Here is a 12,339-nt window from a genome sequence, read left to right as displayed (position 1 = left end):
ATCATCTCTCCTACTCATGCATCATGATGGTCATGAGTTTCAATATTAATTATACCTTGAATCTATTTCTCCAAAGGTGTTGACTTTACCTTAACAGCCTAGTTATCCTTTCACATAGAAAATTAGCATTTTCAAAGTCCAGATATTCAATCATTATTTGTCTCACTTCTGAATTTGGTTTCATTCTATGGTGTGGGAAGTCATTCTATATATATGTTGCTTTTATTGGTTAATGAATAAAGAATCTGCCCTGGCCTGTGATAGAGTAGAATAGAGATAGGTGGGAAAACTAAACTGAATGTTGAGAGAAAGAAGGTAGAGTTGGAGAGACACCATGTAGTTGCCAGAGGGGAAAGCTGCAAGCTGCCAGCTGGAACCTTGCTGGTAAGCCACAGCCATGTGGCAATACACAGATTAATAGAAATGGGTTAATTTAAGATGTAGGAGCTAGCCAATTGGAAGCTAGATCTAATAGTCCAAGCAGTGATTTAATTAATATAGTTTCTATGTGGTTATTTCCGGCTGAACAATTAGGAACAAACAAGTGACCTCCTACAATAGATTGACATGCCAATGTGTGCTAGCTAAATCCAAATGAAACCTGAAAAAGCTTGAAAAGGAATTCTAGACACACACAAAAAAATACAGTTTAATGCAGCTTTTTGCTATATTTGCTGGTGGCATGCAGAGATGTGATTCCTTTAAGAGAAGTCTTCCTGATTCAGTAGTAGCAAAATAAAAACAAAAAGCAACCAAAATCTGTGGATTTTAAATCAACGGCTTGCTGGTTCAACAGCACGAGCAGCTCTGACTCTTTTGGGAGGTCTGGTTACAGAGCATTTAAATAAGGTCTGTTACAAACTGCTTAATGTCTCAACATAGACCTGCTGCATACTTGGAACTGGGGTGGTGTGTACGACTTGCAGAGGTATTGAACATGTCTTCACCATGCTGGACTTGGTAGAGGTAGTAGGCAGGGTCCATTTGGCCCCAGAAATGCCAGCTTAACATTTAAAAAGTAGTTCTGGTCAGGAAAGGGTTGCAGATAACCAATGAAGTCAAATACACATGGAAAAGACCTCTAAAGAGGTCAAAGTTTTGGATAAATGTACATAGTCATAAGAGAGAGAACAAAAAAGAGATTATAGAGTTACAAAAAGAAGCAAATCATTTAAAAATGATTAAACAAAGTCTTTAAAGAGACAGAGTACAGGCAGTCATATATTAAAGCATAAGATAATAAAATAAATATTAAAAATTAATTAATAGATTAAAAACAAGCCATGTAAAGTTGGAATATACCTAGAGTCTGAATTAGGTATATTATTATGTTTTCTTTGACTTTGTTAACTGTGAAGAAGCTAAATACAGAGAGACATTTCATTGTATGGGCTGCTAAGGTAAACCGACATAACCGTATCTTTACCTTAGAATTTGAGTTTAAGAATATGTTGCTTAGGAAAAGAGGTTCTTCTTTTGTTTCCACAGAAAATGAGAACCTGTGGATTAATTCTAGACATATATGGTTTGATGACCAATATCCCACAAAAGGTTGCCATGTACACCCCCAAAAATATTTCACCCAAGAAAAAGCAGGAGGCAGTTTGAAGAGAACTATGACTAAATGACCATATATGGTTTATAAATGTTTGTTTATATTTAAAGGAGTATATTCTATAGAAATGAATAATCTTCCTTGGTATGAATCTTGGTTTATTAATATAAATTTTAGGTCAATTCTGTTATATATCTGCTCTTGATTAAGGTATTGTGTTTGTGAAGCTCATTTGAAAATGTAAGGTATAAATAAGAAATACAGGGTAATAGATGATCATTTATAATAGTCAAGCTTTTAGTCATGTTAGTTAGGTTTTCTAGATGTATAGATGTACATTTCAGTACATCTGAAATAGATGTATATTTCAGTTAGAGACGTATTCTTCAAATCTTTCAGAGACCTTCATAATATGCCATTTAAAATGTTTTAAAAATTTAGTACTTTCCATGACATGAGACACACATGTCCTGGCAACACCAATCTACTTCAAGAGCATGATTAATATCAAAGAGGCTCCTTGTGGAATTTGTTAGCCATTTGAGCAAGAAACTGCTCTTGCCTGGACTGCTTGATTTTACACTGTGTGAGCTAGACATGGAGGATCCATGGAGAGATGACTGCTCAATTTACCTAAAGGCGAGGTGATCATTCTGTGTTCCTGCTTCATGAAAGAGACTGCCAGACATTCTGAAGGACACAGAAGAAAATGACTAACAAACTACCAATATAAGCAGAACTGTCTTTGAAATTTCCTGATTGATATAAAAGTCTGACAGGTACTATGGGCTAGTAGACTAAAGATGGGTGCCCACAATGATACAGAAGAACTTTTGGTAACTGTCTAGGCAGCAAGATGTCTCTATCAATTCTAGAGTTTTGCAAGTTTTTACAATGCACTTGCTGTTAGCTTAGGTAATACTATATTCTTCTGGAGTCTTTGGTGGAATTGAAGAATATATAGTTATAATTATAATTTTCCTTAGATATAATAAAAGATAAAATAGATATAAATGTTGTAACTTTACTTCTTACCTGATATCTGTTTTGTTATATTTAATTTTACTATATTAAAGTTAAAATCCTTCTTATTAAAACAGAAAAGGGGAAATGGTGTGGGAGGTCCTTCTGTATGTGTGTTTGTTATAGTGGTTAATTAATAAAGAATCTGTCTTGGCCTTTGATAGAATAAAATAGAGATAGGTATGGGAAATGAAATTGAATGCTGGGAAAAAGAAGGCAGAGCCAGAGTAGTCATGTAGTCACCAAAAGGGAAAAACATGAGCTGCCAGCTAAAACCTTGCCATTAAGTCACAGCCATGTGGTTATACACAGATTAATATATATGGATTAAATTAAGGTTTAGGAGATAGCCAATAAGAAGCTAGAGCTAATAGGTCAAACAGGGATTTAATTTATACACTTCCTTGTGGTTATTAAAGGGCAAGCATCTGGGAACAAACAAGTGACCTCCTACAACGATTCTTTTTACTGCTGAAGTCAATATTTGTAAGAAATCTGTAAAGACTTCCTTTGGACCCCATATAACTTTAGTAAATGACTCAATTTTCTTTCCTATTTCTCCAATTTTGTCCCAAGCATTCAAAGCTGCTGCTTGGCATAAATTTGGGGTGAGGTCATATACAGTTTGCCTTTCTATTGTGGTATAGTCTCTTTTTCAAAGAGTTTGCTTTTGGGAGATTTCCCTTACTCTACCTGTACTCTTTTGTTCAATAATCTTAGTTTCTTCTCTGAATGAGATACTCCATTGTAATTGTGGAGGAGGTTCTAAACGACCTTTAACCAATACTTTCCAGTCATTGGGTTTAATTCTATTACAAACTGACCACGAGTTTAGCATTTACTTCACAAAAGGTGAATGTATGACATATGAGACTACTGCTTCCTTGAATCTCTTTAAATCTAACATTGGCACAGGAGTACAGTGAGTTCTAAACGTGCTTCTGCCATTTGACAATTCCTGTAAGGTTACTGGACATATTAAGTTTAATTGTCTGAAAACCTTATACTGTTCCTCTCTATTCTTACAATGCAATGCTGAAATTGACTCTCCACTAAATTCCTCTGTTCAGATATGAATATCTCTGTGATCTATTTTACTAGGTTATTCTAAGGCCTGTATCTTAGCACTCAGATTAATCAATGTATTTAGTGATAACACAAAAATGTCAAAGCTGATAATGTTTATAATTGACATTTCATAAATCTCGTCTAAATTAGATACTCTCTCATTTAATCATTCCATTTTCAAACTCTCTAGGCATGTTATCATAGAGAGACCCAAATCTCTCCATTGTAATGTTTTTCTCATTTTTTAATGTGGGTAAAAAACCTTCTCTTTTAACTAATTACTCCATTTAAGAGTTCACAACTCTTAACAAATCTACCAATGATCTTGAGGTTTATTGATGCTGCATAGAACAATAAATGTCTGACTGAATTTCAAGGCAGCTACCTAGTTTGGCAGCAAACAGAGAACGGGGTTCTTCAGGGAGAGCCCACAACCCACAGTGTAGAAAGCCCATGTGCTTCTAGATTTTTGGTAGTAGCTGTCAATCAAGACAGTCACATTGATTTCACACTGGCTTGTCTCAGTCACCAAGTACTATGTTGGTCAAGTGCACAGAATAGCTAAATAAAATATCAAATTACCAAAATAAAATACAAAAAGTATCATATCCTTTATCAAAAAGTGATAATATACTCCAACATCTCCTGGATCCTTGTTTACTATTACATCCTACCATGTTTCATCACTTTGAGTAATGCCCTCTTGATATCTTTGTTCCTCAGACTGTAGACCAAGGGATTGAGCAAGGCTGTGAATGAATTGTAAAAGAGCGATATTTGCTTGTCTCTCTCAGGAGAGTAGCTAGAGTTGGGTCTCATGTAGATGTAAGTGCCTGGACCATAGAAGAAAGAGACCACAGTCAGGTGGGAGGCGCAGGTAGAGAAAGCCTTGCAACGGGCTTGGGTGGATTTGATCTTGAGAATAGCCTTGGCAATATGAGCATAGGAGGCCACAATGAGGGAAATTGGAATAAGACACATAAGAACAATCAAGATCTGGTCCACCATCTCAATGATGTGGGTATCCATGCAGGCCAGGCTAAGAACTGAAGGACCTTCACAGAAGTAGTGGTTAACCCTGTTAGGCCCACAATATGGCAGACTCATGGTGAAGAAAGTATGTAACAAAGCAGAGAAAAAACCACAGACACAAGGACCAGTTGCCAACTGAATGCACAGTCCCCAGTTGAGAATGACAGTATAATGCAGTGGGTAGCAAATGGCCACATATCTGTCATAAGCCATGACAACAAACAACATGCTCTCAGTAGCAGCAAGGGCACCGAACACATACATCTGTATCCAGCAGCCAGCAAAGGAGATGGTCTGAGAGTGAGCAAGAAGATGTACCAACATCTGTGGCATGGTGGTGGTGACATAGCCCATATCCAGCATGGCAAGTATACAGAGGAAGAAGTACATGGGATTGTGCAGCTGTGTGTCCAAGCAGATCAGCAGGATGATGAGCCCATTGCCGATGACTGAGCTCAGGTAGATGAGAAGAAACACAATGAAGAGGATGCTGTTGATCATGGGGTCACTGGAGAAGCCAAGCAGGATAAACTCAGAAACCCTTGTTTGATTCTGTCCTGGAATCATCCACATGGTGCAGGCTGTAAGAGAATTACATTCATCTACGTTTCACCTGAGACATGCCAGTTATAGAGGCAGAAAGGAGAGAAACAGTCTAGTGAGATGACTCAAAGTTTAAGAACACTTGCTGCTATTTCAAGCATGGATTGCGCACAGATTTCTGTGCTTCCATTTCCAGACAATGTGACTCCCTCCTCTCACCTCCACAGGACACACACACACATGGTCACATGTATGTATTTAGGCAAACCCCATATGCATAAAATAAAAAACTAATACTTTTTAATCAAGAAAAGGAAAACTGGGGTGTGGGTTCTGAGCAAACTGTTCAGTTTCTGTGTATCTTCCAAAGCTACAGAACCTCCCACTGTCTCAGTCTCTTCATCTATCAAATGAGGCTGATGAAAAGAAAATGTCTCTGGAGTATGATGAATATCTAAAGCATTTCACAAAACTCCTGGAACCAGAAAACACACTTGGCACTTTATGTGCAGTCCTCAGACTCTCATTCCATCTCTGAAAGGCAGAAACATGGCATCCCCAGCTTAAGAAGGCTAGCTACACAAGATGAAATGAGGGGCACTGCATTCAACTGAAAGACCCTGCCTCAAGAATAAGGTGAGAGCAGCTGAAGAAGAACCCACGTCAGTTTTTGACCCGAGACACACGTGGTGGTGGGGCACCAGATACATGCAAAAGAGGGTAAACAAGTAGATGAAGAAAAGAGAACAAATGTCAGTCAGACACATCCCCAAATATGTTCCTATGAGTAAAGACAGGAGTTCATGCATACAAGGCACTGACTCAGGGAACAAGGATGGATCATGTGTACCTGTAAGCAGGAAAATAATTTCTTTCTTTTTTTACTCTTACCTTCTGATGTACACAAACAATCAATTTTATGTGTAATATAACTTTAAGTGGTAAATTTAAGGCAACAAGTTTTTTAGATTCAAATCTGATAAATCTATTTATCATTTTACTAGAAGCAAAGGTAAGATTTCTTTAAAATACCACTTTCCTTGAAGGAAAAAATAATGGTAAACTAGAATATGCAAATAGAGGACTTAAAATACTTATGCAAGAAATCAGGAAATCACAAACATAACAGCAGATGCTCCCAAGAATAGTGAACCATATTTAAAGGGCATTTCACAGACAGCTGTCTAGTGAGCACTGAGAAAGTTAAGGATCTCAGCACCATTAAACATCTGAAAACTACAAAAGAACAGCACAATGCCAATGACCACCTCCTCTTCTCAGTCTCACATAACCACACACCTACCAGCCTGGGTACAATAACAGATTCTAGTGCTGACAAGAGCAACTGGATCCAGTGGGAGAGTGAATTAAAATGATCCCTTTACTGTGTGTCTGTCTTGTTCCCTAATGTTCCTAATTGTTGATGCATTGTCTAGCAATACAAATTTAAACCATAATTCTGCAATAATATGTAACACAAAGGTTCCTAAAAACATAGGTACAAGTAAAGACATGTAAAGGAAATTTTCTAACATTGATCAAAGGAGTCTGAACTTCAGAACTGCTCATGCTAATCAGCAAAACATTGGTTAAGGCAGGAATTGCTCTGATGGGAGTAGAAATATGAAAGAGACTCCTAGACACCCTCAGTCTTCTCTTTCCCTGTCCCCATCCCCTCTCCTGACCAGTCTACTGCTCAGAACCCTCACAGCTGTCCTTCCTTTCCACCCAGGTCAGGAGCCCATCAGCTCTCCTGGCTTTTCTCCATCAGAGTCTCCATGTGTCCCTTGCCTTTATATTTTCCTCCTAAATACAGTCTTTTCTTTTTCTTTAATATTTAAAATGCATTAGCATATAATATACTTTGATCATATCCTTGCCTTCCCCAAACTTCCCCCAGACCATCTCCACCCAACTTCATGTTCTTTTTCCTCTCACATTAGCTTTCAAGACAAAACAAAACAAAACTACAGAATTTTTTAAAAAAGCTTGAAGAAAGATAATCAAAGAAAAATAATACCAAATCATAATCAAAGCCATGGAGTCAGTCTCCTGTTGGCCAACTACTCCTGAGCATATAACCATCACAGACTATAGCTGATGGGCACAGTGACAGTTTATTGAAGGAAACTGGTTTATTTCTCAAATAAGTTCTAGTTTAGGGGCAGAACTTTATGTCCAATTCCCTTTCTCAGTGCTAGGTGTTTGTCTTCCTCAGCTTGCTCATCATGTGACTGCTGCAGTGGTTTTTCAAAGTTTTTACACTCTTCTTTCCTGGCCCCTGCTGAAAGCTTTTTATGATCTCTCATGCTCTGCCATTTGAGGTGGATGGTCATTACTAAAACCCTGCCCCATGCAGACTAGCCTTAGCACACAACCGTCTCTTCCATCTCCTCTCTATACACACATACTCTCATTTAAGCCCTCCCAGTATTCTGCATGACTCTGCTGCTCTCATACACTAAAAAGTTCCTAGCTTCTTATCATGGAAGGTGATCTGCTATCCCCACAGTATTGCCCAATGGTGGTCACATCAGGACTCAGATAGTCCAGGAAGCCTTCACTGTTATGCTACAACCTCTCAATTGTAGATTGAGATACACATAAGATACACACATAAGATATTATTTGTATTTCTTGTTCACTGAGTGATTGCAATCTGAAAAACCTTGGAGGTTCTGTTATTAATTTTGATTCCCCCAAACTCTTGAACAAACCCTTTATTTCTCTTTTGTAAATTGAAACCCCACACCACTAAGGAAAAATAATCTCTGATGGAGTAAGGCTGTATACATGATTTCCTGAACTTTCTGATAATAAAATCAACTAACATTAATTTTAGATAATTTAATGTATTCCAAACAATATCTCACTACCTTTAATTTAACATCACAATAGTTTACTAAAGGAAGCGATTTTACCTGTATGTTATATGTGAAAACATAAGGCATGGAATAGGCAATGTGTTTCAGATTACAAATTCAGGATGGGGAAAGTGAGTTTAGGGGTGAGACATCAGAGCCTGCCTTCTCTTCTGCTGGCTCATAGGCACTGAGGAGGGGAGGTGAAGAAGGCAAAGTCCATTGCCCATCAAGCTGAGCTTATTGAGATTTAGAATAGGCCAGAGCCCTCCTAGGACAGAGCTGAATGGCTATCCAAAAATGGCTCTACTGATGAGATTTCCCTCCTACCTGAATGTGGGAGGCACTAGGATGTACTGAATGTGGAAAGAGCCAAGTAAAGAATATTTGTTCTATGATATATATGGCATGGGGACACCATTTATTGATCCATGGTTTGTTATGTTTTCCCAGTTCAGTGATCTAAGATTTTGCTTACCATGTGCCAGCAGGTTGGTGACCCAATTCTATGAGCCTAGGACTCACAGATAAAGACACCAGGATGGAGTTCCAGGGTACAAAAAGCCACAACCTAAAATGCTTGAATCTAGAGAGTTTAGGTTTCAGGGTTCTAGGATATATTTAACTATGTAACAAGATTAAGCCAATCTAGGCTACAGAGAACTAACCAGGATAAACAAAATAAAACAAAAAATTATGGTTCTCTCCAACAAAGTGTATGAAGCCATGACTGTGTTTGGGAAGACTTCTTCAAAGACATTGGCCATCACTGCTCTCAGGTATATGGTTTTCTATTTACTTGGGATCATTTGACTTAGGACTCCATATCTTTATGTGTCAACATGATTGGAAGCAAAAAACTGCCTGTGAATATTTATTAAATTAATAAATATATGGAAGAAAAAACACAAGGTTGAAAACAAGAAGGAAGGGCAGACGACGAGGGAAGAGGTCTGGGGAGTTTGAGATATATGCACAGAGGACCTGGAGATGGATGGCTTGTCTAATTCTCTTCTCTAGTACTAAAGATATCTTAGCCCCATGCACTATCAAATACCAGTATCTTACCACTTGTAAAGATAAGGAATGTGTTACCAAGTGAATATTTCTTTATCTTCTCAGTGTCATAAAGCAACTAAGTTCAGAGGGATGGGAATCTAGGCAGTTCAGTCTCCAGAAAAATTCAAAGCTGCTGTAATATTTGAGCAACTGAATCTTCATTTTCTCTGCAAGTAGGGCATCCTTGACTCCTGAAGACATCAACCTATTAAATCTGCTTAACAAAGAGAAACTCAGACATCTTCTACTCTATCCAGTGGGACCAGATTCTGAGGATTTTATAACCCTGCCTCTTCTCTGAGATTCCTCAGGAGAGCTGGAAAAGGGCCATTTCTGTTCCCAGTAGGGCTGATTCTTGGATGCTGTCAACAAGAGCACTACAGGGAGACCCTGGGGAGAAGAGCAGGAGGAAAAAAACCACAGGAGGTGGAGTAGTGACCTACCTGTTCCCTTTTCTAGACTAAATGGGCAATAATAGCTGCTCAAAGAAGAGAAGGTGTGACCGTGTCACCTGATACACAGGTCAAGGATGTAAGTTCTCATTCTGACTCCTCATTCACTGCACAAACCCTGAACCCTGACAGTCAGTGAGACCATGTTTGAGTCATACTCCTCCTCCTTCCTCAACTAGTTTAGGGAAATCACAGTCCTCCTTTCTCTGCCATGTAACATCTGAGCAAGTTACCCAACACCTCTGGTGCTAATGAAGATATAACAATAATGAGAACTGGAGGATGCTTATGAAAAAGAGAGGGTTTACTGCTCTTACAGAACACTAATTTTGCTTGCTAGAGCATACATGGCAGCTCACAACCATCTTTATGTCCAGTTCTAGAGGATCTAGGAACCTCTCCCGAGCTATCAGGGACCAGACATACATATGGAATGCATACATACATATGAATGTATGTGTGTATGTATGCATATATGGACATTAATGTAGGCAATATATTAACACACATAAGCAAACAAAAACAGTCAACCATGAAATCATAATATGGAAGTCAGCAGTGACATCCCCATGATGTCACTCTCTGAGGAGCTTGTGTCTCTTGGATATAAATCAGCATTTGAATCCAAATATATCAAACTCTGGAGCATGTTCTCTTGAACTTGATGTTATTCTGTCTTGGTTGCCTCTTCTGTACAATTCCAATAGTAACCTCTTTCTTTCTCAGCTGTCCAGAGGAATAAAATGTGTGGATATCAGTCCCCTCTCACAAGTCCTGACCAGTGTTTCATGACCTCTCATCTCCATTTCTGTCTTCTGTCTGAGCCTTGGTTTCCTAAGAATTAAAAGTGAGAAGTCTGGACTATAAAGTCTTCCTACTGAGAGTGATTGATTGAGATTTAGAATTCCTGTTAGCTGCTCCTTAAACAAGCCCATAGCAAACGTTAATTATAAAATGACAATTAAATTGTGTTAGAAGCAAACCAGAGTGTCTAAGAATGTGACTCAGCTGTACAGCACCCAAGTAGAATGATTGGAGCTAGACTTGAATCATAGCATTAAACAATGTACATATATAGGAGGAGAGGTTGCTTGTCTCGCTGCCCAGTTCCTAGCCATCGGGCTAGCTTAGCCCAAAATAACCACACAGAAACTATGAATTAAATCACTGCTTGGCCCATTAGCTCTAGAATCTTATTGGCTAACTCTTACATCTTAATTTAATACATTCCTATTAATCTGTGTATCACCATGTGGCTGTGACCTACCAGCAAAGTTTTAGCATGTCTGTCTCCGGCAGCGAATCAATAGAATCTCCCTGACTCTGTCCTTCTTTTTCCCAGCATTCATTCTGTCCGTCTTCCCTGCCTACCTAAGTTCTTCCCTATCAACAGGCCAAGGCAGTATCTTTATTCATTAACCAAGAAAATCAACACTCAAACAGAAGGACCTCCCACACTATAAATGCAGCACAAGCTCCAAACTCTGCAGATCCTGAAGAGTAACTCCATTTTCCTGTGCTCTGTGTTCTGGCAGTTGTTTAGTGTGATGCATTTGCTGATTGAAACACCGTATAATGACATATAATCTCAACTGTTGATCAGTGGCATATATTAGAACCAAGACATTGGCCATCATGGGTGTATTTACACCTAAGTAATTGGCAATCAGCACTAATCAGCAGCACCTTAACCCCTCCAGTGCTGTTGCTAAGCCTTGTTCCACAGCTCTGACCCCAACTCTCCTCTCTCCTGTTGTTGATCCTCATCAGTTCTGTGGGGCAATTGAGTCCAGGCAGAGGATCTTCTCCACCTGGATAATAAGGGAACAGGTTCAGAGAGAAGCAGACAAAACTGATTGAGTCACATATAAAAGGATAGAGTCACTTTGGCTCTGTTATTTTTAGTCATGGAGAATTTATTGTGGATTCATAGGAAGAAGGGAAAGAGAAGACACACCCATTCCATCACAAACCCCACACCATTTGAGTTAGGCATGTATGTCAGCAACATGGCAGAAAAGCAGTTACCTGATGGGGACAGAACTTGGATGAAGTGAACTAGCCCAATGTCCCATAGAAAGGGTATTTGGGATTTGACAAAAGACAAAAAACAGAAGAGAAAAAAATATAAACCAAAGTAGAGGATTGTTACATCTTTCTGTGTGAGGACTCAAAAAGGTAGGCATATTACAGAGCCTTATTATTGTCCCAAGTGCCTTCACATCCTGCTTTTTAAAATGACTCTAGCAACAAGAGATTGTCAAGCATGGTCCCATCTGTCCATTGCACAGGTAAATGAAGAGTGACCCAGAAGATATGAGTGATTTGGCAATGGTCAACCAGATAGTGCGTGGTAGAACCAACTCCAGGGCTTGGTCATTTGCTTTTGGCTGAGGTGGAATCTGCCAAGACTATATGTTTATTGTGTGAGTTTAAGCTAATGGCTGTACCTCTGCTCTAACCAAAAATGTTCCTGCTGCTCAGATCTCAGCCAGTTCCTCAGAGGTCATGGGGTCACTCAAGAGGTCAGTATAAAGGAAAAGTCAAACTCTAGACTGGTCTGCACCAGGTGGACCAACATACCCAAGGAGAAGACTGTGAGCTGCAAGTAGAGAAGACAACAGATCCACAGCTTTCACAACAGAGACTCCTTAATTGGCCCCCAGATGACAATGCCTCATTAATGGACCATGTGAGCATTAGCTCATTTGGTGAGATGAGTACTGCAAAAAGTTTCCAGGTTTTG

General features: G+C 39.0%; 1 protein-coding gene across 1 annotated transcript; it reads right to left on the bottom strand.

Moving 5' to 3' along the window:
* Window positions 1–4,309: 4,309 nt before the first annotated feature.
* LOC146892332 (olfactory receptor 2G3-like) lies at window positions 4,310–9,025 on the bottom strand. Its single transcript, XM_087903865.1, has 2 exons — window positions 9,004–9,025; window positions 4,310–5,259 (listed from the first exon to the last, which is right to left on the bottom strand). The coding sequence occupies exon 2, from the start codon at window positions 5,249–5,251 to the stop codon at window positions 4,310–4,312; it is 942 nt and encodes a 313-aa protein (XP_087759991.1). The 5' UTR covers window positions 5,252–5,259; window positions 9,004–9,025.
* Window positions 9,026–12,339: the final 3,314 nt, after the last annotated feature.

Source organism: Myodes glareolus, chromosome 3 (genome assembly GCF_982192425.1).
Source record: "Myodes glareolus chromosome 3, mMyoGla1.1, whole genome shotgun sequence".
Taxonomy (NCBI): domain Eukaryota; kingdom Metazoa; phylum Chordata; class Mammalia; order Rodentia; family Cricetidae; genus Myodes; species Myodes glareolus.
The sequence above is the reverse complement of the archived record's forward strand: the minus strand, read 5'-3'. Positions and strand labels throughout refer to the sequence as shown.